This window comes from Pipistrellus kuhlii, unplaced genomic scaffold (assembly GCF_014108245.1).
Source record: "Pipistrellus kuhlii isolate mPipKuh1 unplaced genomic scaffold, mPipKuh1.p scaffold_m20_p_2, whole genome shotgun sequence".
Taxonomy (NCBI): Eukaryota; Metazoa; Chordata; class Mammalia; order Chiroptera; family Vespertilionidae; genus Pipistrellus; species Pipistrellus kuhlii.
In genome coordinates, this window is record NW_023425515.1 from 148041681 (window position 1) to 148066909 (window position 25229).

Sequence of the window (25229 nt, forward strand, 5' to 3'; positions counted from 1 at the left end):
CAGTTGACAGTTGACCAGCTGCTATGACGTGCACTGACCATCAGGGAGCAGATATTCCAACAGGTAGGTTAGCTTGCTGCTGGGGTCTGACCAATTAGGACTAAGCAAGATAGACCGGACACGCCCCGAAGCCTTCCTATGGTCCCTCCCCAGCTAGTCAACCTCCCACGTTCCTCCCCAGCCCGGATCATGCACCAGTGGGATCCCTCAGCCTGGCCTGTGCCCTCTTGCAATCTAGGATCCCCCTGGGGGATGTTGGAGAGCCAGTTTCGGCCCGAAGGTGAACAACTGGTCATTACGACATGCACTGACCATAGGGCAGAAACTCAATGCAGGAGCTGCCCCCTGGTGGTCAGTGCGCTCCCACAGGGGAAGCGCCACTCGGCCTGAAGCCGGGCTCCTGGCTGGTGAGCACAGCGGAGGTGGCAGGAGCCTCTCCCACCTTTGCAGCAGCGCTAAGGGTGTCCGACTGCCAACTTAGGCCCACTCCCTAAGGGAAGTGCACAAAAGCAAATTTATTTATTAATTAATTAAATCCTCACCCAAGGATATTTTTCCATTGATTTTTCGTGAGAGTGGAATGGTAGAGGAGAGATACGGAGAGAGAAACATCGATGTGAGAGAGACATATGGATTGGTTGCCTCCTGTACAGGCCTTAACCCGGGCTGGGGATTGAGCCTGCAACTGAAGTATAATACATGCCCTTGGCCGGAATTGAAACCAGAACCCTTCAGTCTGAGGGCCGACACTCCATTCACTGAGCCAAACCAGCCAGGGCTAAACACAGATTTAAATGGGTCTCATTACAAAAAAAATTCTGACAGTCTCACTGAAGCATCCTTTGCTTTGGTGATCCCTCTGTTTCATGGCATTGTTGAAAGCTCTCAGGCTCAAGGGCAGTACTTGTCATAGACAGAAGCAAATCAGAATCTCTGGTACTAAAGTAATTTAGTCTGAAAAATGGAAAAAACAAAACAAAACACACAAACCCTATTGTTTCAATAATACCGTTACGGCCACTTTTGATGACCTGCCAGATCCCCTTTATCAGACTGGTGCTCTCATCCTGCAGGTGCTGCCCACAGCTCACATCGAACACTTCTTTTGAAAATTACCATCAGCCTGGAGTCTCCTTGTTGGGAAATGCTTGGCAGGTTGCACCCTCGTGGCTAGGAGTGGCTTTCAGCCAATGGCTGATTGATATCAGGGTACAAAACGTGAGAAGATGCTGTAGTACCATCATGCTCAAGAGCACCCTGTATGATCAAGCTTCCACTCAACCTACATATTGGCTTAGTTTCTTCCTCAGTCCCTTAGAGATTTCAATGGACAACCATTTCAGTTAACCACTTGCACGCACACACACACTCACAAATCCCCATTTAGGGAAACTAACTAAACAAATACAAACTACAAAAAGTAAAGCTCTGTAGTATCACCTTGCCTAGTACAAATATGTAGATTCTATATCTTGCCTACCAGTGAGTTTTGGAAGCCAGAGTCAGGAGATAAAATGTATTTCCCCCCTCCCCTAACATAGAACAACTTTAGGGGCAAAAAAAAAAAAAAAAAGTGGATGGTATTGCTATTACATATATATTATTGAGATATATCTTAAATGTTTTCTGGGTAAATTGAAAAAGTTAAAAATTATTGCCACAGGCAGACACCTAGCAGCTATTACTTGTTTTCTTTTCTTAAAGGTACCTTGGTTGCAGTCACCTCCCCAGTAGTGGGTGTGCAAGAGGCAGCTGATCAATGATTCTCTCTCATCAATGTTTTTAATTCTCTATCCCTCTCTCTTTCTCTCTGTAAAAAAAAATCATTAAAATATGTTTAAAAAAAACAAAAACAAAATATTTATTTGACTCTCAGGAATTAATTTTCTCTCATTGGTGGACCTATCAATTCTTGTTAATTACTACTATCTTTAAATCTTTTACATTTTGATTAAGAAATGTCTGACATTTTTTCAATGAATAGCAACAAACTTTAAAAATGTCAGTCCTTTCCCAAGCAATTTTCTGTCTGCTTGTTTTGCTTATTTTGTTCTATGCTAAATGGCTAAGCTGACACAGCAAACAGAACACAGATAATTATATAACTCTAGCAATTAACTACTATATGGGCTGTAATTTTTTTGAAAAATATTGTACTAATTGTTACAAATGATCACAAACTGATAGCAATTTCAATGATAGTGATTTTCTAAATATACTAGAGGCTAAGTGCACAGATTCATGCACTGGTGGGGTCCCTCGGCCTGGCCGGTTCCCTCTTGCAATCTGGAACCCCTGGAGGGATGTTGGAGAGCCGGTTTTGGCCCTATCCCAGCAGGGCAGGCCGAGGGACCCCACTGGTGCTTGAATCGGTGCACCAGGCCTCTAATATGCATACAATATCTTTGGTTAATCTCTTCTTGCCCTCTCCCCTTCCCTCCTTCCCTCTGAAATTCATCAGTCTGTTCTATGTTTCCATGCCTGTGGTTTCTGCGCCTGTGTTGAGCATCTGTCTCCCTGGTGGTCAGTATGTGTCATAGCTACCAGCCAGTTGGCCAGTCGCTTAGGCTTTTATATATATAAATTGCTGAATGAAAATGTCCCAGGAAATGGTATTTAAAATGGTATCTTTTAATCACCTTATTTTTTCATATGAATGGCCCAATGATATTATCCTAAAAAACCACGACTGTTGTTGTATTTTATTATATTCTTTCATAAGCTGAAATCCATGTCTTCTTTATATTATAATGTCTAGACACCAACATTTCTAATTGGCTAAAGCAGCGGTCGCCAACCTTTTAGACCTCACAGACCACCAGTGGTCTGTGGACCACTGGTTGGTGACCTCTGGGTTAAAGCACACTCCCATAACTTTTTTAAAAGCTTCTTTTAAGTGGTGATTCCTGTAGAGGAAACTGTGAAGACTACATTTCTCTCAATGTTTCTAAATAAAAGACTCAGGATGTTTTTTTTATCGACATACAAGACAAAGACAGAATAGGCAGAAAACTATTTTTTATTTTTTAAAAATCTCACTTTTACTATCCTCAAACAATTAAATGGTATTGCAAACTTTAAATTGCAATGCAATTACGATGCAGCTGAAATAATCAACTGTGTTGTAAAATAATTTTGCTTGATATTTATTTAAAAATTGTTTTACATATCAAAAAACATCTATTTCAGTCCCTTCCTAAATTTAGTCCAAAATGCAGTATATAAACAGTATTATATTTATCCCTTAATCCTGAATGTTACTTTTGTATAAAGCATAGATTCTACAAATTACTTTGCATTATGTGATCACTTAAAGTAGAATTAAGGATGGGGAAGATGTATAACATCATAAAATGAATTTAGATATGTCTATATACACACGTGTATATAAAATAAATTATATTTGTCTAACAGTGGCACAAAATGAAGGAAATGTGTTTTATGGAGTTTAATATTTGTGTAGTAAATATAAATCATGAGTAGAGTTCTAGAAAAAATTGTTTGCTAATCTTGATTTTTATACCCATGGGGAATACATGACAGGAAATAGACATATGGTATGTCTATTTTCATAAGCATATCTTTTGCAACCTTTCATTTATGATTCATCCAATGTCATGAGTCTGAACAAACCTGGAACATTATTCTTGTGCATTTTCGAACTTACCACTGCCAAGGATGCCTCTGGGCATTGCTATCCCCAAGTAAAGGTATCAAATGAATGCTTTAATTTTGTACTTCTAACCCTTCTTCTCTTGTTAACATAATCTATATAATAAAACCTTAAAATGCAAATTGACTGAACAGCACAATGACTGGCAGAACATCAACTGGTCGCTATGATGCACACTGACAAACAGGGGGCAGACACTCTGTCCCCTGAGAGGGAGTCGACCTGTGGTGGCAATTGGGGTCTGGGCCAACCAGCAGGTGGCATCAGGATGCCAGTCAATGTGGGTGCCAGTGGGGTCCCTGATTGTCCCATTTGCCAGTTGCCTCACAGATGGCCCTGATCGCTGGCCAAACCTAGGGACCCTACCTATATATTGGGAAGAGTCTCTTAGATGTAAAAAGTAAAACCTGGCAAGGTTACTCCAACACTGAAAAAACAGGATGATGCAGCGATGACATGCGTGGACTCTGGCTTGCACATTTTGTGCTCAGCTCTGATTCTGACCCTTAAAACTGTGTGACAAAGCCAATTAACTTCTTTCTGCTTCAGCTTTTCCACCCATAAGATGGGGAAAATGGTACTATTGCCTCAGAAGGGTCATGTTATGTACTACTTTTTACAATCAGGGCAAAAAATGTAGCTGCCTTTCACCTGCCTTTCACTACATGGTCACTGGTGCATGCAGCGTTCCAGATTGTGAAATGGATGTCCAACTGCCAGTTTAGGCCCAACATCCCTCAAGAGGTGAGAGGATGCAGGCCTAGCTGAAGGACCCCTACCTTCCCTGTGCATGAATTCTGTGTACCAGGCCTCTATTAAAATTATAACATAATTTTACTTGATGAAATATGCATTTCTAGAGACAGAGAAAAATGTGCTATTTTTTTTAGGGGTGGGATGTAAAGAACAGGGACTTAAATCCTTTACTGGCCTTTTTGGCATCTGCAGTCACTCTTTTAGAAGTTATATCGAAAAAGATATTCCAGAACATTTACTTATTGATTTATTGGTGATTATATTTTATGTTTGCCATGCCTTCAAGATTCTTCTTTGGCTTAGAATTTTACTTGTACCATAGGCAAATTCAGACCTAAAAAGGAACATGAAGGAATTTGCTTCTTCTATTATTTCTGCATCTATATGTATTAATAGATTGCCCAAATCAGTGGAAGTACAGGTTGGCTCTCTAAGCATCTTCTGAGTATGAGTGTTTATGATCATACTGAAGAATAAGTGCTCCTTTGACCCCAATGCCCAAGTATATATATTTCCTGCTGTCAGGTGTTTCAGGATATCCATAATATAGCTTTTACTTTGGTTCTATGACTAGATAACTCTTTTTAAAAAAATATATATTTTATTGATTTTTCACAGAGAGGAAGAGAGAGGGATAAAAAATTGGAAACATCAATGAGAGAGAATCATCGATCAGCTGCCTCTTGCACATCCCCTACTGAGGATGTGCCCGCAACCAAGGTACATGCCCTCAACCGGAATCGAACCCGGGACCTTTCAGTCTGCAGGCCGACGCTCTATCCACTGAGTCAAACTGGTCCGGCTAGATAACTCTTCATGGACTGTTCAATGCTATACATTTAGAGTATATAGAGGAAGGGGGGCTTTGAGGTTTTTTTTTAATATATTTAAACTCTAGGAGCATAGTCCTACCTCCTCAAATGAGGCAAGGAGGGCTATCAGTCCCTGAATGAAGAACTATGTGAATACATCATTAAAAATTCATTAATTTGCAGAGTCTTGGGCTGCTTTAAGTCGTTTCTAACAGCTTCCAATTAACCAATACAACATGAAAATTGTATTGGTAAGTTACTGGCATTTTGCAATCATGAACTATTATTTTATAAACATGTAAATACAGCAAATATCATTGTAATTTGTTCCATTGGCATAATCACCACTGTAATGATACCTTAGTCCAAAAGTTTTATAATTCCTTAGCAATCCACTGTGTATAGTATACTTCCAATTACCTAGTCCTAGAGGATACATGCTGACTTCCAAGGACTTGTTGAAGCAAATATCTAGACTACAACTAATTAGAGGATTCTGTAATACTTTTGATATTAGGATATCACATTAGTCTCAGCTCAATAGGGTATAAATTTGTCATGTGGTTCTTCTGTTAAGTGGCATTTGCATCATAGTGCTTATTAAGAGAAAAGGATTTGGAGGCAGATCAATTTGGGTTCAAATCTTGTCTGCCTCAGATCATCTAAATGATCTTTCACGGCTTAATTAACCCCTTTGGGCCTCAGAAAAAGGGGGAATAATAACACTCAACTAACACAAGTTGTTATGAAGATCAGATAACTTTATGTATATGAAGAACCTAATACAGTAGACACTTAACAAAATATTATTATTTTTATTACTTTTATTGCTAACATCATATTTGTTGGATCAAAATTTTTCACCTCTCTTCAGTAACTTGCTATCTCAACAGCAATGCTTCTCCGTAATAATGAACCTGACCATGGCTTCCATCCACTTTAGTGGGAGGGCAGAGGCAAGCATTAGGGAGGGCTAGTTTTAATCAGTTTTCTCTTTTCAAGTCAAAATAATGAATTCCATGATGAGGGAATTGGTTTGTTCAACTACTAACCATTGTTTTGACAATGATATGAACCACAGGACTAATTGTGCTTTATCCATTTAACCAAAGGAGGCAATAATTGATTAGTACTACTTTGGGTTCTTTAAGATAAGTTAGGTTTGCAAGATCAGATGCCGTTCTAAGCTCTCAGTCTAGCTCAAAAGAGTGCCTGTATAGTCTTAATCCTGAATTCTCCCTAAAGCCTCAGTTAATGTTTGGGCTGTCCCAAAGGTTTTTCTGCAAGAATCTTAATGCTCCCACAGAATATAAATTGGGACTTCTGCCAGATCGAACAACACAGCTCACTTTTGCTGTAGTCCCACACTCTCCGCCTTTCGGGATGACAACTTCATGCTTTCCTTATTTGGCTATATGCTGGATAGTCATTTGTGTGCTATCTCACAATGGCCATTGGCATTTGGCTGAAACAGTGGTTTCCATCAATCATAATGTAGAGAATGGGACAAATCTATTTGGCTACATTAGTAGAGGAAGTCCTAAAGTCTCTAAGAAATTCAAATATCATGGATACTTAGAATTTTGAGTGGCATTACAAAACTTTCAAACATTCATGAACAGTAAGTAAAATAAGATAGTTACTTCTGAGGATATTTCTAATCCATGACTTGTTTATTGGAAGGGAGTATGGCTCATATTAAATTTAAGCTTTTGCATGACTAGGACTTTTTACAAAGGATCCACCTCCAACTCAGGTAGTATCTGTTGAATTTAAACATCTGTTTAATTTGCTTCTCTCATCCCTAGCTGTAAAATAGCCAACTCCTGAAAAAAAAAAATTTTTTTTTTCAGAGAAAGGTATTTTTAAAGTTCATTTTCTTACTGCTTGGTACATTTTTTTTTTTTTTAAATGTTTCTACTGATTTTTAGAGAGAGAGACTAAGGGAGAGGGAGAGAAAGAAATATCAATGTGTGAGAGAAACATTGATTATTTGCCTCCACTTTGACCAAACCCTCAATCTAGATATTTGCCCTCACGGGGAATTGAACCAAATGAACCACACTGGCCAGGGCAATCCTCTGAACACTGTTAAGTAAGTATGTACTATGTGTTTGGCATGACACCAAAGTAGTCAATACATTAATGGCAGTTTTGAGAGTCTTCTGTTGGTATGGAACTTTTAATTACCAATTTTGCAATAATAGAGATTCACTTTTCAGATTGTGAAGTGTTTTAGAGAGTAATCAGGCAAAGCAAAGTGCTTTTGAGGGAAAATATTTCAATGGACACATTATACAATTCAACTCTATATCTATTACGTTTAACTAAAAGAGCAAATTATAAAATGATCGAAATAGTTCTGTCTCACTAGCCATCAAAATGTTACAAATGAGAGATTAAAGTAATAGTTATAAAGTGTTCAGATTCCTCAGAGTGGAAGAATTACAGGCAGTTATTTGAAAGCCTCACATCTACTGTCTCCTTCATTGAAAATAACAGTAAAAAAGGAATAGCATTTAGACCTCTTGGCAACTTAGCAATCTGTTCACTCTTAATTTAAAAATATTTATTGCATTGTGACTTCTAATACTGTATTGAAAAGATGTTTATGCTAGTGCAAAAGAAAGAGAAAAACATGTCTTTTGAATTTCAACTATCTTCAGAATGATAAGGTTATTAACTTTTCATTGAAAGAACTTATGGAAGACATGTAAAACCAAAAACTGAAAGAGGTGTTAAGAAGAGAAAGACAGAATTATTTGAGGCTTTTAAAAATATTGTCATATGTTTCTAATAATTTTGAACTTTCATATTTTTTATCTTAAGTTATATATGTTTTAAAAATATTTTTATTGTTGATATTATGGATATCTTTCATTCTCTCCCCTTTCCACCTTCTCCTAGACCCTATCTATCTACCTCCTTTAAGGTATATTAATATTGAGATAATTTGTTAAAATTCAGTAAACAAGTGGTCCTACTAAACCATGAATATTTAAAATCTATTGAGTGGATGGTTTTCCTCAACAGCATTTCAAAATAAAAATGCTCATGCACAAGCTTTTATAACTGACATTCCCCTAAATATATAGGGCTCATACACATTCTTATACATAAACTAAAGGCCCAGTGCATGGATTTGTGCACTCGGCCTGGCCTGCGCTCTCTCACAATCTGAAATCAGGGGATGTCAGATAGACTTTTTTCGGCCCAATACTGCAGGCTCGATCCAGACAGGAGAGAACCTGATCCCAACAGGCCCAATCTAGACAGAAGGAAGCCCAAACCCTGCAGGCCCAATCCATACAGGAGGGAGCCAATCCTGTGCATTGAGTGTCTGTCCCCTGGTGGTCAGTGTGCATCATAGCAACTGGCCCACTGGTCATTTGGTTGTTTGGTTGCTTAGGCTACACACACACACACACACACACACACACACACACACACACACTAGAGGCCTGGTACATGAAATTCATGCACATGGGTGGGGGGTCCTCCCTCAGCCTGGCCTCTGCACTCTCATAGTCCAGAACCCCTTGGGGGATGTCCACCTGCTGGCTGAGGCCCACTTTCTGAGGGAATCGGGCCTAAGCTGGCAGTCAGATATCCCTTTGGCAGCCCAGAAGCCCTTGGGAGATATCCAACTGATGGTTTAGGGCAGCTCTCCATGGACATCCTTAAGTGCTGCTAAGGAGGTGGGAGAGGCTCCTACCACTGCCACTGTGCTCGCAGCTGTCAGCCTGGCTTCTGGCTGAGTGACACTCCCCCTTTGGGAGCACACTGACCGCCAGGGGGCAGTTCCTGCATTGACAGTCTGCCCCCTGATGGTCAGTGTGCCTGATAGCGACTGGTCATTCCTGGTTGTTCCACTGTTAGGGCCAATTTGCATATTATTCTTTTATTATATAGTATAGACTAGAGGCCCAGTGCACGAATTTGTGCATGGGTAAGGTCTGGCTGGCCCATCCCGATTGGGGTTGATTGGGTCGGAGTGGCCAGGGGTATGGGCTGTGGGCAGTTGGCAGGTTGGTCCCACCCAGCTGGGGGAAGGGGCCACAAGCAGTTGGCCAGCAGGTCCTGCCCCTGTTTGGGGTGGGAGGAGCTGATTGAGGGTGGGACCAGCCAGGGGGAGTGGCCATGGGGTTTGTAGGAGGGGTCATGGGCAGCTGGCCAGCTAACCCCACCCTCTGGTTGAACTCCTGGTCAAAATCCCAGTCAAGGGGACAATTTGCATATTAGCCTTTTATTATATAGAATAACTGCTCCAACCAGCTGAGCAAAGGAGCTCCCATTTATGGCCACTGAGGATTTCCTTCCAATCTCTTCCATCCTAATGTGTATAGTGTCATCCTTTTGCTTCAACCTCTTCCTCTCTCTCCCTTTTTTTCCTCCAGAAAGGAAAGGAAGAAGGATGGAAAGAATGGTAGGGCTGGGCCAGTGTGGCTCAGTAGCTGAGCACTGACTCATAAACCAGGAGGTCATGGTTTGATTCCTGGTCAGGGCATATGCCTGGGTTGCAGACTCAATCCCCACTGGGGGGCGTGCAGGAGGCAGCCGATCAATGATTCTCTCTCATCATAGATGTTTCTATCTCTCTCTTCCTCTCATCTTCCTCCCTGAAATCAATTAAAAAATATTTAAGAAAGAATCATAGGAAGCAAGATTGGGAAGAAGTGGAGGAAAATAAAGGATTAAGGGCCCGGTTTAAGGCTTCAGAAATTTCCAGAGTAAGGACACCAGAGATTTTTCAGAAACAGGTCTTAATGATCAGAAATTGATGTGTGGGTTTTTTTTTTTTTTTTTTTTTTTTTTTTTTTTAATGGTGAGTAGAAAGGATCTGCACCAGGTTGCAACTTAAAAGTAGATAGAGAGCTATGGAGGTTGTATTCATATCTAATTTCTGGCTTTCTTCATCACCCTAAAGTTTTCTCAGGCCACTTAATGCAATTAAATTGATTAGGTCAAAAGCAAATAATTTCAATTATCATCAAATTATAGTTACTAATTGATTCAAAGCTGAGAATATGAAACAATGATGGTAGCAGGACAGGTTATGTGGCTTAGGATAAACATTTTAAAATAAAAGGTCAGGTGGCCCACCATGGGATCAGACAGGCCAGATGTGAGCATGGGCAGCATGTCAGATGTTCACGCAATAACTGAGGTTAGTATGGGGGTGGTGGCCAAACTTTACCTATGGTTTGACAAACAGAGGTAAGCACCAAAGGAGGACCAGATTCCTCAGCCATGGCTAATTCTGATTTTCTCACAGAATTTTTATTTTCTGTGGTTTAAAGTTCTATGATTCTATTAGTGAAATACTTTATAAACATGATGAATTAAAGAGATATCAGTCAACTGGCCCTGGCATTGAATCATAATTTAATTATTCTGATCCTACAAAAAAACATCTTCCTAAATAAGTGGTCTACAAATAAACATTGGGACACAACTTATTAGAAATTGCCTGAATAACATTCTTTATAAATCTATACAATTGTGAACAAAACAAAAGGCAAAACAAGTTTCCTTTCAAAGAGAATGCTTACATTTATTTATTTTTATTCTTAGGATTTGTCAAGCATTGCAGTGAATTCTTTTTCCCAGGGCTGAAAATGTTTCTAATTGGCTTTATAGTCAGCTAGCTTATTAAAGCACAATAAAAATCTTAACATTTTTTTCCAACCTTTTTTTTTTCTGCAGTAAAAGACTGTTTTTCTAATTAAAATTGTCCATAAGAAATTGACTTCTTACCTTGTCAGAAGGTTTAAATGGATTTCCTTGTCCGCTAATTCCACCACTGATGCTAAATCCAAGGCCAGGATTCTTTTCTATTCTCACACAAAACTATGTAAAAAAGATATAAAAAAATAATCAAATGCATATTAAAACCAAATATCTCCAAATAACTGCATCCCAGTAGGAAAAATTCACATTTCACTTAAGTTCTCAGTGATAGTTTATGTTAATTTGGTACATAAGACAGTATCAACTCTGACAAAATAGTATTTAGTGCTTCTATAGGCATCAGTTATAAATGAAATTAGCTTGAAAATACCTGGCAAGCAGACATTAGTAAGTATTCATTTATAACTGTGTGCAAGACTAAATTTTGATTAGCAGATTTAAAAGTTAAAAGCCTTATAACAAAAAGATTGTGAATTATTTAAATTATCTAATTTAAATGCACACATATTCTAACTAACTTGAAAGGATGTATAAATAAGTAAAAGAAAATTTGCAAATGTAGATTTAGGGGAAAAGATGGCTCTTTATATAAGTTGCTACTACTTCCTAGGTGAGTCATACAATTCATCTCCTTGGTAGAGAATTCATTTGTTTAGAAACAGTGGGACTTTTAGCTTGAGAAAGGGGAAAACTTTTGGCCATAACTTGAGTTTGAGGAAAAATGAAATATTCAGTAAAGAGAGTTTTAGCTTTAGCAGCAGTTTCTGGCAAAGCAGTTAGGGGTCTTAGAGGAAGAACACTGAAAAAGAGAGGTCAAGAATATGGAAAAACAATTTGTGACAGGAATAGTCAAGAAATATTTAGGACTGGAGGGCTAATAGTTTAGCATTCTGTGCTATATTACCTTCCCAAATCCAAAACCATCAATGAAGGTCTGTTAAACACAAGATCCTTGTGCTTTATAGAGCTATGGGAAAATGATAGCATTGGGAGCAGGTCCACCTTGTAATAAGACTCGTAAGAATGACAGTCACGATAAGAATTGATAAAAGAATGTAGATCAAGAATTCCATTGGAGGGAAATGAGTACCAGAAATGATCTAGAAAAACAACTGTATAACAAACTTAGAAATTTTTGCTGATCCTGGGTTGGGGCTGTGTGTGTGTGGTCTTTAGTGCAAATGCTAGTTTTTTATGTGTAATGAGTCATCCTAGGTGACTGAAAGACAGAGCCCAGAGTTAGCATAAAGTTTGGTTGGGTAAAGAAAGAAAACAACTTTGTTTAAAGTATTACATGTGCTCCTTCCCCCTTACTGACCCCCCCCTAGCCACTCCCCACCCCTTAGGGCAAGCCTCCACTGCCCCGTGTCTGCGTCCTTTGGTTATGCTAATATTCGTGCACACAAGTCCTTTGGTTGATTCTATCCCCTCCTTCCCCCCCCTGCTCCCCTGCCCCTTGTCTCCGGATCTATTTTAGTTCATCAGTTTATGTTGATCATTATGAGTGAGGTCATGTGATATTTATCTTTTTCCGACTGGCTTATTTTGCTTAGTATAATGCTCCAGTTCCATCCATGCTGCTGTAAATGATAAAAGTTCCTTTTTTTTTTTTTTTTTAAAGCAGTGTAGTATTCTATTGTGTAGATGTACCAGTTTTTTAATCCACTCATCTGCTGATGGACACTTAGGTTGTTTCCAAATCTTACCTATTATAAATTGTGCTGCTATGAACATAGGGGTGCATATATTCTTTCTGATGGGTGTCTCTGGTTTCTTGGGATATAGTCCCAGAAGTGGGATTACTGGGTCAAATGGGAGTTCCATTTTTAACTTTTTGAGGAAACTCCATACTGTTAAAAAAAAAACAACCTCTTTCTTAAAGATGATTAGAAATGTTTACTTTCTTAAGTAGTTTGATGTTTTCCCCAGCAATCTTGCACAGCCTATTAATTTGCTTATGGGCAAATGCAAATGCCCCAAATGGTCTCTATATTTTTATTTTTGAGGTATCTTTAATCACTAACTCTTAGATGATTCAAGGCAAATTTGAGCCTTAGTCCTGACTTAATCAGCATATTGTGAGTCTTTAGGAACTAGGTCAATTAGGCTTAGCCATTTAATGGGACTATTCTGAATTCACTATCATATTTCATAATAATGAGTAGAACATTTAAGTATTACACAGTTCACTTGCAACACAAAGGCAAAAACTATCTGCTAATGTAACTTTTATGGTAGAGTCCGTAATGAATAGTTTCTAAATTATGGGAAACTGCAATTGCCAGAAGTACTCTCCAAGATTTTTATTTTAAAGATATGTTTAATTACAACTTTTCCTTGAATTGAGCTAGATTTCTTAAAACTGGTTATCAGGCTGTGATAGAAAGTACAGTTTATAGCAGTTTTGTATTTATAAGGCTCGTAATCTGTGAATATGAACAAATGATAACTTGATGCAGCTCCAAGGAATATTTTAGCTTTATTCAAAATACCAGTTTATTCTGTAGTCCTTTTGGGTTGTTATTGGTTAACTAGAGGCCTAGTGCACGAAATTTGTGCAGGAGTGGGGTGGGGGGCTCCCTCAGCTTGGCTTGCACCCCCTTGTAGTCCAGGACACCTTGGGATATGTCCGACTGCTGGCTTGTGGCTGGAGGGCCTTCTGCAGCTGCAGGGCCTGCTGCTTGAGTTTCAGTAGCTGCTGCACGTGCATGGGCTGGGCCACCACGGTCTGTCCTGTGGACACCATTGAGTGGGTGAGTCATGTGCGGAGGCAGGCTCTGAGTTCCTGCACTTCCCTGAGTCACTGAGTTGTTCAGACTAACTGCCTTCTATAGAGAATGGCATTGGGATCAACCTTAGTCGCCAGTGGGACATCCCTCTTGCAGTCCTGACCCCTTGGAGGATGTAGCAGTGCACCAAGTGGCAGGGAGGAGCCAGAATTGGGGCCAGATGCCATGCTGCTCATGCTCATTCCGGCCCGCTGCACCTGATGCCACCTCTCAGTAGTGCTGCCACGGAGTCAGGAGAGGCTCCCGCCATGGCAGCTGTGCTCACCAGCCATGAACCTGGCTTCTGGCTGAGCGCCCTGACCACCAGGGGGCAGCTCCTGCATTGAGCATCTGCCCCCTGGTGGCCAGTGCACATCATAGTGACCAGTTGTTCTGGTGGTTCCACCATAACGGTCGCTTACACTTTTATTACTAGTATATAGATTAGAAATGAGGAGAACGGAACTTAAGATGATTTAAATATTTTATCTTTGTGTTTTCCCATATTTCTGTGCATTTCTAATTAAATTATTTAAGATTTAGGTTATTTCTTTCTAATATAAAAATTTTATATTGCACAATGATAATATATAGAAGTTATATTTCCCCAGGCCACTAAAAAACCTGAAAGGAAACATAGGCAACATATTTATTTATAAAGTAAATTGTTGTGAATACTTCCTAGTCCTTCTCCTGCAAGGCAGTGACTATATCCATTTTATATTATTGTCAATCTGGAAGGCACTAAAAATCTAAAGGAAATAAATTTCACATGTGCCAAGTAGATGAAGAACTGCCTCAATATATTTTTTAATATTAGAAATAATAAAGATGACACTGTGATTTTATAAATGTGACAACCATAAATTCTTATCTGAAGCTAGACTACCCTTGGGTATGTTGTGGTGTGGCTAATAGGTTGTGTTGTGACTGTTGTGTCCCATAAAGCATGTCAGAGAGAGTATTCATCTCTCATATAAAGAGTTTCACCTGCCTTGGTAAGGCCCAAAGGGGCCATGAAAAGATGAGAGAATATCTCACAGCTAAGAAACAGTCAGAAACCAAATAGAATTATCAAAGAGGAAATGCAGTGTTCTAGCAAAAAGTCAGATCTAGGAGGCTAATAAATAGCTTATTTAGTGGGGATCAGCATTTCAATTTTTTTATTAAGATATGGAAAACAACAAATGAAGATCTAAGCAGCAGCCAGCCAGTCAGTGGTGCATTTGTTTCTTTCAGAGTCTGTTTTCATCATGTGACTTCACTCGAAACGTCTGGTCTGTGCCACAATAGGCAGTATCTTAGGTCATGCACTAATTTACTTGATTTTTAAATATATTTTTTTGTTAAGTTTATAGAGGAAGGCAGAGGGAGAGAGAGAAACATCAACGATGAGAGAGAATCATTGATTGGCTGCCTCCTGCATGCCTCGCAGTGGGGATCCAGCCTGAAACCCTGTCTGGGAAAAGAACCATGATCTCCTTGTTCATAGGTCAATGCTCAACCACTGGGCAACACTGGCTGGGTTTGTTGCTAACTGAATAGGAAGGTTTGGACAAAGAATTTGGGCTTTGGGTTAGATAAACCTGGGTTCAATTTACAGCCTGACCAGTTATATTTATGTCAAGTTACTTATTTTCTCTGTACCCTAGAGATTCATCTGTAAAAAGAAAATAAAACTATTGTGAGGATTAAATGAAATAACATGTATAAGCAGCATCAGCTATAGAATTGCTGCAGCCTGGTGCAAAATGTAAATGTGAGGCTCTTTGTTCACAGGTTGTTAAGAATTAAGAGTTGGAGACAGCAGAGTATTAAACAAAGTGTGGGGCTCTTCTGAGCGCAGGAGTTCTTTAATACTTAAGGCCCTTCTTTAATGTAACAATGGAATGTTCAAGTTTTTACTTCTCAGTTTGAAAGGCATTTGATGTTTCTCGAGGGTGAATCAAAACACTTGTAAGTGATTCTAAATACAGTCTCTGAATCATGATGTTTTACATTTAATAAGCAATGCCCTGGCTGGTGTGGTTCAGTTGGTTGGGCATCATTCCGTGCACCAAAATGTTGCTGGTTCAATTCCAGATCAGGTCACATACCTGGGTTCTGGACTCAATCTCCAGTAGGGGGCATGCAAGAGGCAGCCAGTAGATGCTATCCTCTCACATGGATGTTTTTCTCTCTCTCCTTCTCTCTTCCTCCCCTCCCCACCAAATAAATAAATTTAACAAACATGTAAACTTTAAAATTTAGTAATGCACTCATTAGTCAAACTATAAAATTTTTGTGTTATTGGAGGGATAATGTAAAAATGGTCTTTAAATTTAGAGTGTTCAGAGTAAATGCACACTAATACTAAACTTACTCTTCAAGGTAGGTGAAAATACCGTATTTTTCTGACCATAAGACACACTTTTTTTCCCCCAGAAGCGGGGGGAAAAAGTCCCTGCGTCTTATGGTCCAAATATAGCCTACACATATACTTTAAAAAAAAAGTTTTTTTACTTGCCCGGCTCTGTGTGGTCTCTGTGTGCTTGCCCGGCTCTAAAATGGTTCTAAATGCTGCTGTTTACTTTACAAGGTTGATTACATGTGTTTATGACTGTGATGTTGGGTTTAATCCACATAAAATATTTTAGGACACTATTTGTTTCAGAATCTTTTTTTCTTCATTTCCCTTCTCTAAAAACTGGTGCGTCTTATGGTCCGGAGCGTCTTATGGTCCGAAAAATACGGTAGAGGGTATTGATCTCCGTGAATTAAAAAAAAAACCATAACCTTTATTGTTTCAGTGAATTTTTAAATGCATTGATTCTCACAGAAAACAAACACATAGCTGTTATTAGGATGAACCAAATCAGAGAACAGAGTTGAGATTATAATATTTGTGAGGGAGAAGATATGAGCAATTTTTAACCTTCTAGATGTCTTTAATAAAACATAATTTAAAACTTCATTAACTTTTTAGAATCTCTGGAGAATTAAAAGCCTCTCACATCATTACCTCATTAAAAGCACCTGTCTGATATATTTTCCCTTAAATCAAACACTCGGCCTAGATCAAGGCAGAATAGAGAAAAAATTATTTTTAAAAATATCTATAATTTGGAGAATGATTAGTACATAATCTCAGCTTCAAGAGGGTTTTAAGAAATAGAGGATCTGTCTAGACCACCGGGATCCAAATAATAAATGGCTCTTAACAACAGAAAGGGAAAAACTAGAAAATGAAGATAATCTTGTCTGAAACATTCAGACAATAAGGTGGGTAATATGTGAAGCTTTGAGTTAATAATAAAGTGAAACCTTTATATACCATATTAAAGATTTAGTGAAGTTAGTGGGCAAAGTCAGCTTTGCCTAATTATCTGAATGATCAAAAGATACACACTAATTTTATATGAACATTAAGACCTTGATGTTTTACTTTTTAAGCATAATGTAACTCAATAGGTGGCATCTTATTCAGTTTTCTGGTTCTAAGGAAGAAAACAGGTCCTTATAATGGAAAAGCAAATTCTACTTTTAGATAGGTCAGAAGAGCAGCATTATTTATTTATTTATTTATTTTTGTGCTACATGACATTTATCAGTATCTTTTGGAGCATTTCAGAAATATTTCCCTTCTAACTATTGTTTATAATGTTCTTCATAGAAAACTTTATCTCTGTACTATTCAACAATCAGAAGATAGGACTTTTAAAAAAACAATGCCACAAATAGAGAGGAATATACAGTTTATGTTTCACAGTCAATTTCACCAGAGGCCTTGGTAACCACACCTAGTCCTCTGAAGCTCTTTGTAAGATCCCAAAGCTGTGCTGTAGAGTTAAATTGGAGTGGGGAGTGGGGAGGGGAGGGGGTAGGATAAACCAGGAAAACTGTTTTGATCCATCAACTTTTCCTTATGTACAATGGGAATTTTCCCAACCATCCATTCCTATAGGTTGGTGTTCTTAACCACTAAAAATAATGATAAAATAGTGTGCTGCACTCTACTCAACATGGTGACAGTATTAATGTGTGCCATACTACATTAACGAGGGAAGACAAACCACAGATTCATTGGGATTTCCTGAACATACATCAATTGTGAAATCTCTTCTCACCTGCTCTGGATAGCCATCCATACTCCTTTGCCCTTTAGTTTGAATTAAGCACCGTCCAGGCTGAGGTCCCCGGGTGGCCTGTGAAGAGGGGATCTGAATAGGCAATGGTGACTGGAACTGCTGGATGGTCACTTTGTTTATATTTCCCTCATATGGCTGCTGCTCCCGGCTACGATGCTGAAGGCTTTGGGACCCCATCAAGGTCTGGATATGGCTGCCTGCCTGTGGAGAAGATAATCTGTCAGCTGAGGATTCGTGGTGTTGAAGGGATGTGATTAAAGTAGAAAACACGTACAGGCATCTCTTTGGTAAAGTGGCATCATTTGGGCTTGCAGCCATGGTTGGAAAAGATAATGAAAAGACGGCAAGGGGCCGCCTACTATGGCTTGTGAAAATGTTAATATTGGAGCGAGGTTGCATTAAATTCATTTGCAGTCAGCTGGTGGTTTGCCAAAGTTTATTTTAACTCCCATTTTAAAATAAATGGAACAAAATTCAGTCCAAGGAAAAGAAGTCACTACTTAAAAATAAAGTCAAGTTCCATATGGCATTTGATTTTGAAATATACCAGGGAGAGAGATGTAACATATGGGACCTTTATGCCACAAGTGCTTAGTGAGATTGCTTACATGAGTATAGTCAATATTTATTTATTTCCTGCATTTTAAAATCAAGAGTATTTCTCAAAGAAAACTAAGAAATAAAAATTTGTGTTTTGACATTCAAAAAAAAAAAAAAAAAAAAAGAAAGAAACCAACAGTATGGTTTTGGGCATCTTTAAGTTACATTAAAAAGTAATCATGAGATGAATTCCTGTGAGTATCGATAGATCTGTGGAGGCACTAGATCTGGAAGGGTCTTCAGAATGAGCTCTGTAAGGAGATCACCTCATGTTGAGCTTTCAGAGATTAGTCATTACCTCTAATTGAAATGATAATATCTTAGTTCTTAAAGGCAGTTATGGAGGCCAGAGCGCATGCTCACTCTGATCTCCCATCTTTGAATGATAAGGTGCGAATCTTTTCTCCTTTGTTCACTCCTATTTTCTCACCTTCTTTCTAACATCAGCTCCTTTAGTCATTCTACCTGATATTTTTTTTTTTCTACCAAGCAATCAGATCTGTTTGTGAGCTGGTAACCTAGAATATGCCTTTTAATATCAGGTAGAGCTTAACATGGAAGTCTAACATGAGAACTGAAAGCTTATCATAGATACTTTTAAGTATTAATGTAGTGCTATGGTTGGTACTTCACTCATCATTATGGAAGGATCTGAGGGTTCACTTCACGAATTCATTTTCTTTCTTGTTGATCTTTTAAGGGGGGGGGGGTAATTTGGAACTCAAAAATGAATTTCACCTTAGAAGTCATTAGCTAAGAGCCTGTGAATTTGCCTACCCAAATCAAGATTTTGATGACTATGAAAAAGTCAGTTTGGAGAAATAAAAGAATAATTTTAAGCAAGTAGTCAATGAAAAGATTAATTTTAATTTCTAAGAGATATCAGGAAATGACACTGATCCTGGAAAATCATTTGAAGGAGATGAAAGGCATATTTCTTGATTCAAAACAAGAGGCAATTGAGTGAAGAAAATACTCAAAAGTTATTATTTGGCCATATGTAAAGCAAAGGAAATAACCACTTGATTATACTTTTTAGTTGTTTAACTGGTTGTCTTGGTATCATGTATAGTTTTCTACATTAAAAAACAGAGAATATATTTAGTATGAGAATCTTGAGAAAAAAGATGCAGGACAAGAGTTTCAGGCTATTCCAGCACAGTGGAAAACAGAAATCCAGCACTTCCCAACACAATTAACCAGCCACCACAAAACCACAATGCCATCACAACTGAGATAACCATGTAAAGGGCAAAGGTTATTTCTCGATGGAATCTATTCCCTTTTCAGCCATTCTAGAAGACTGAACATCCCTCTGGTCAAGTTTTTCCTCCTTGCAAATTGAATCTCTCTTACCTCTGTGGAGTTTCACATACTCTTGTTTGGGAGGAGAGAAAAGCCATGATAAACATAGTACTACACTGTGAGCTGCTAAGTCACTGGTGTGCTGAGTTAGAGAAAAAATATTTCCTGGAGTTTGAGGAGTGGGAGTATAGGCTGGCTAAGGCTGACAGGCCTGGCTTCTGAACAGTCCATTGGTTTTATATTTACACCTGCTTCTCACCTCCACTGGCATAATATTCTTGGATCTTGGGTCAGTGCTTGAGTCAAGGGACACACAGGAAGTGATCACATAGACAAAGCATTCTTAACACCCAAAAAAGCTTAGAGAAACGCAGCAAATAGCTAGAGTTCCAAAACACATAATCTGCCTGAGAAAATAATGACTGCTTAACAATCACTTCATTGATTAGAATATTCTGGTAATAGTCTATCCATGGGTGCAAAATTAATTCTATATATTTTAGAACTGTAATAGCCTTTAGATTTCCTTTTTCTTTTTGGTTTATTTTTTTCCTTCTGATGGGACAGTTTGAGCTCAGAATTTTGTTTGGTTTGGAATTTGAGGGCAAGCACCATATCCTACTTCCATCTTTAATGTTTTTTTGTTTGTTTTTTTTTTTAAAAAATATTTTATTGATTTTTCACAGAGAGGAAGGAAGAGGGATAGAGAGCTAGAAACGTCGATGAGAGAGAAACATTGACCAGCTGCCTCCTGCACACCCCCTACCCGGGATGTACCCACAACCGATGTACATGCCCTTGTCTGGAATCGAACCTGGGACCTTTCAGTCCACAGACCGACACTCTATCCACTGAGCCCTACTTCCATCTTTAATGACTGGCATTTAATAAATAATAGCTATCATCCAAACACTAGGTGCCAAGCAATGTGCTAAAACTTACATGTATTATCTCCTTTCATCCTTGTAATAGCACTAGAGATAATTATTATTATCCAATTTTACTGAGGGAAAAACTAAGGCTTGGAGAGGTTAAGTAACTTTCCCAAGTCATCTGCCAACCAGTAAGCTGGCAGGGTCAGGATCTGAACAAAGGCTGTCTGACGATGACTATCATAGTGAACTGAAAAGGAGTCATGCAAAGGAACAGAAGGGTCAGGTTGTTGAGGATGAATATATTAAAATTTTTAGCAGCTCTTTAATTTGCCAAAGGGCCATTTCTACTTATGGACTTAGGTCTACCACCCATTTTAGATCCTATGTATGGGATTTAGAACTTTATAATTAAGCAAATAGGCTGATGCTCTGTGGCATTTAGCAATCTTTCTACGATCAGGAAGTGACAGAGCTCATGTTCTTCTATGGTTTGGCAAAATATAACATGGGCTTGGAGGAAACATCTGTAATGATTCTCTTTGCATCGGCAGCAATTTTTCCCCCCCAGTCTTCATATGATACAGAGAATGGGAATGACAGCTATAGAAAGCAAGAAATTAGCACTAAGTTTTGTGTGAGCGAAACAGGCATACAGGACACAAGATATCTAAAAGAACAATTACAGTGTGGAGGGACTGTGATGAGGAAGCTTTTCTGACTGGCACAAAGGCTTAAGAAAGGTAATAAGCGTGCTCACGGGGAAGTACAAAGGACTGATGAAAACGCAGAAAATGTCAGAGATGGCATTTACTCAGACAGGGGGGTTAGCTATGAGAACACTGACTCATAATGAAGGGGAGTTTGAACAAAAAAGGTTTCTGTAAAGCCTGTGCTACACATTTTGAATGATAAAAAGCAATAGAGAAGATCTGACATTTGTTTTGAATTTTCAAGGGGAGGTTGGAAAAATAACATGTATTTGAGGAGAATAGTGATGGAATGCAGTGCTTTCAAGTTGACCTGAGAAAAATACTGTCAAGGTGTATGTTTACAGAGAAAAACTCCAATATCCATTGGACCCAAGGGAACATTACTGTCAACACCACGGAAAAGAAATGTTGATTTTGCTACCTTTAAAGTGTTTGGAGGTTTTGTATTGATATAAAAGAAATGACTTCCTCATGACAACAATAATTTGGTTCACACCGTTTTCTTAGAAAAAAGTGTTAGACTGAGACGTGTATTACCCAGTTTGGTCATTTGTCTTACTACTTATCTTGACTCTTTAATCATTTTAGGGTTCCTTCCAAAAGTCAAACATAGCTTCAAAGGATGACAATATGCAACTGGACACCATCAACTTCTAAAATTACATCCAAAAGAGTTTAAAAAAAATGTCTGGGAGCAATTTCAACAACACAGAATCATCTATAAAGGATAATTCAAAGTAGTTGATTTCAAGATATCAGCAGCAGTCATTGGAATGAGTTAGTTTCATTAATTTTGTAAAACAAAAACAACAAAATGCCATGTTCCTTTCTATCTACACCATGTATTCTATATGTTCTCCTTCTTAACATGCAGGTTAAGTTTTAAAAATTGAGGCAGTAGGACTTCTGCTTCTCGGTAGATTGAGTAGGCATACATTCCTCTATTCTCTCTATGAAGAAAAATAAAAAATCCTGGACATTATATATAAAAAAATATAAGAAAACTTTGGAAAGTAGACAGAACTCAGCAGATCAGCTAGGGACCTACGAACCAAGTAAAAGCATAGTGGTGAATTCATTGAGTTCTATTTTTGTGTCTTATATCTGAGACTTGGAGCTGAAGAAGCAGGTAACCTGAAATGCCTAAAGGTACAGATAAGAAAAGCCTCAGCAAAAGCCTACTCTGTCTAGCCAAAAGACCAGAAAAAAGGAGCAGAAGACTTTGATAGTGAGCACCCTACTATATATAGCCAGTGGGAAAGCACTGTAGTCCCACAAAGTCCAAGTGGGGATCCTAGACTTCTTTCCTCATAAGGATGCAACAAGGCACACCGACACTCCTGCTGGGGTGCTATCAGGGAAGGCCACTGCGTTTATCCCCTGTGGCCAGTAGGGAGCCCCTCCTCAACTCCCATGGTGTCACTGGAGAACACAAGGAGCATGGACTTACTCTCCCACACAGCAGCAATGAGGCACCCTTCTACTTTCCCAGTAGGATGGTTACAGAGGATCTAGTAATGAGCTACCTTCCCTGAGGTACCAGTGGAGGCCATCTGGGAACTTAGAACGTCAATTTCCACCTAGTAATAATAATACGATTTTTTTTTTTGCCTCAAATCAATAATTAAAATCCTATCTTGAAAGCCTAGAAAATGAGTAGCCAAATAAACCCCAAGCAAGCAGGAAAAAGGAAATAATAGTAGCAGAGATCAATGAAATTAAAAATGAATAACAGAAAAAAATAAATGAAACAAAAAGCTGATTCTTTGGAAAGATCACTTCTAGCAAGATTGAATAAGAAAGAAAAAAGAAGACACAAATGAGCAAAATCAGGAATATTACTACAGATCCTGCAATCATCATAAGGGTAATAAAGTAATACTACAAATAACTCTACACATAGATTTGACAACTTACATGAAACAGGCCACTTGGAAAAGCACAAACTACGGTAACTCACCCTACATGAAATAGATAATTTGAAAAGCCCTGTAACCATCAAGATTAGAATATGCAATTTACAAATTTCCAAGGAAAGATATCTCCAGGTACAGATGGTTACACAGGAGAATTTTACCAAATATTTAAATAACAATTAACACCAATTCTACACTTTCTCTTCCAGATAATAGAAGAGGAGGAGGCACATCCACTTTATTTCATGAAGCCAGTAGTATTACTTCAGTAACAACACCACACCATATAAGGACAGTAAAAAAAAGGAAGAAAGAAAACTATACAGCACTACCATATATGAATATAAATGCAAAAATCTTTAACAAAATGTTGGCAAATAAAATCTAGCAATATGTAAACTCCATGCCCCAGTGGAGTTTATTCCAGTGATAAAAAGTATGTTGAATATTTGAAAATCAATGACTGCAGTGCACATGTTAATGGGCTGCAGAAGAAAAATTATGCGATCATATCAATGGAAGCAGAATATATTTGACAAAATTTAGCATCCATTTGTGATAAAAACTCAGAAAAATAGAAATGGAGTAGGACTTACTCTACTTGATAAAGAACATCTACAAAAACATAAAGCTAACTTAAAACTTATGTAAAAAAAAAATGAATGCTTCTTCCCCAAGATCAAGAACAAGGCACATATGTCGACACTCACCACTCTTATTCAGCGAAATTCTGGAAGGTCTAGTCAGTAGAATAAGGCAAAAGAAGGAAATAACAGGCATACAGATGGAAAGGAAGAAATTAAATGTCCTTATTTATAGGTTATGTGGTTGTTTGCATAGAAAATCCTAAAATAATCACCAAAAAAATTCAGCAAGGTTACAGGTGTATTTATGTATGTTAGCAATGAAATGCAGATACCAAAACTTAAATGCAATGCCATGCACAGTAACTCAAAAGTAAAATATTTAGATATAAAGCAAACAAAACTTGTACAAAATTTACATGCTGATAGCTACACAATCCTGAAGAAAGATATATCAAACTCTTAAATGGAGAGACATATTTATGGGTTGGAAGACAACACAGTAAAGATGTCAATTCTTTCCAAATTGATATATAGGTTTAATAAATTCCTATCAAAACCCTAGTTGTATGTATTCTATATATAATCTATTCTAAACTTTATAAAGGGAACTCATATAACTTAACAAAAGGAAGATAAACAACCCATTAAAAAAATGGGCAACGGACCTAAATAGATACTTTTTGAAAGAGGACATAAGGAAGGCCAAGAGACATATGAAAACATGCTCAAAGTCACTAACATCTGAGAGATGCAAATTAAAATGACAATGCATTTACTATCTCACATCTGTCAGAATGGCTATCATTAACAAATCAACAAATGACAGGTGCTGGAAAGAATGCAGATAAAAAGGAACCCTTGTGCACTGCTTGTGGGAATGCAGACTGGTGCAGCCACTGGTGAGAACAGTATGGAGTTTCCTCAAAAAAACTAAAAATGGAACTCCCATTTGACCTAGTAATCCCACTTCTAGGAATATATCCCAAGAAACTGGAAACACCAATCAGAGAGGATATATGCACCCCTATGTTCATAGCAGCACAATTTACCATAGCTAAGATTTGGAAACAGCCTAAGTGCCCATCAACAGATGAGTGGATTAAAAAATTGTGGTACATCTACACAATGGAATACTACATTGTGGTAAAAAAAGGAATCCTTACCATTTGCAACAGTATGGATGGAACTGGAGAGCATTATGCTAAGTGAAATAAGCCAGTCAGAGAAAGATTAATATCCCATGATCTCACTCATTTGTGGAATATAATGAACAACATAAACTGATGAACAAAAATAGATCCAGAGACAGAGAAGCATCAATCAGACCACCAGACCTCAGAGGGAAGGTAGAGGAGAGTGAGGGAAAGGGGAAGAGATCAACCAAAGGACTTATATGCATGCATATAAGC

At 38.3% G+C, this 25229-nt stretch overlaps 1 protein-coding gene across 4 annotated transcripts in view; it reads right to left on the bottom strand.

Annotated features, from left to right (window-relative positions):
- Nucleotides 1-25229, bottom strand: part of LRRC7 (leucine rich repeat containing 7) — a 473031-nt gene that overhangs the window by 24689 nt on the left and 423113 nt on the right. For all 4 annotated transcript variants that reach the window (XM_036444989.2, XM_045584480.1, XM_045584479.1 and 1 more), the window contains 2 exons: nt 17807-18028; nt 10999-11091 (listed from right to left, as the gene is read on the bottom strand). In XM_036444989.2, the coding sequence (XP_036300882.1) occupies nt 10999-11091; nt 17807-18028 (315 nt within the window). The remainder of the gene's footprint in view (nt 1-10998; nt 11092-17806; nt 18029-25229) is intronic.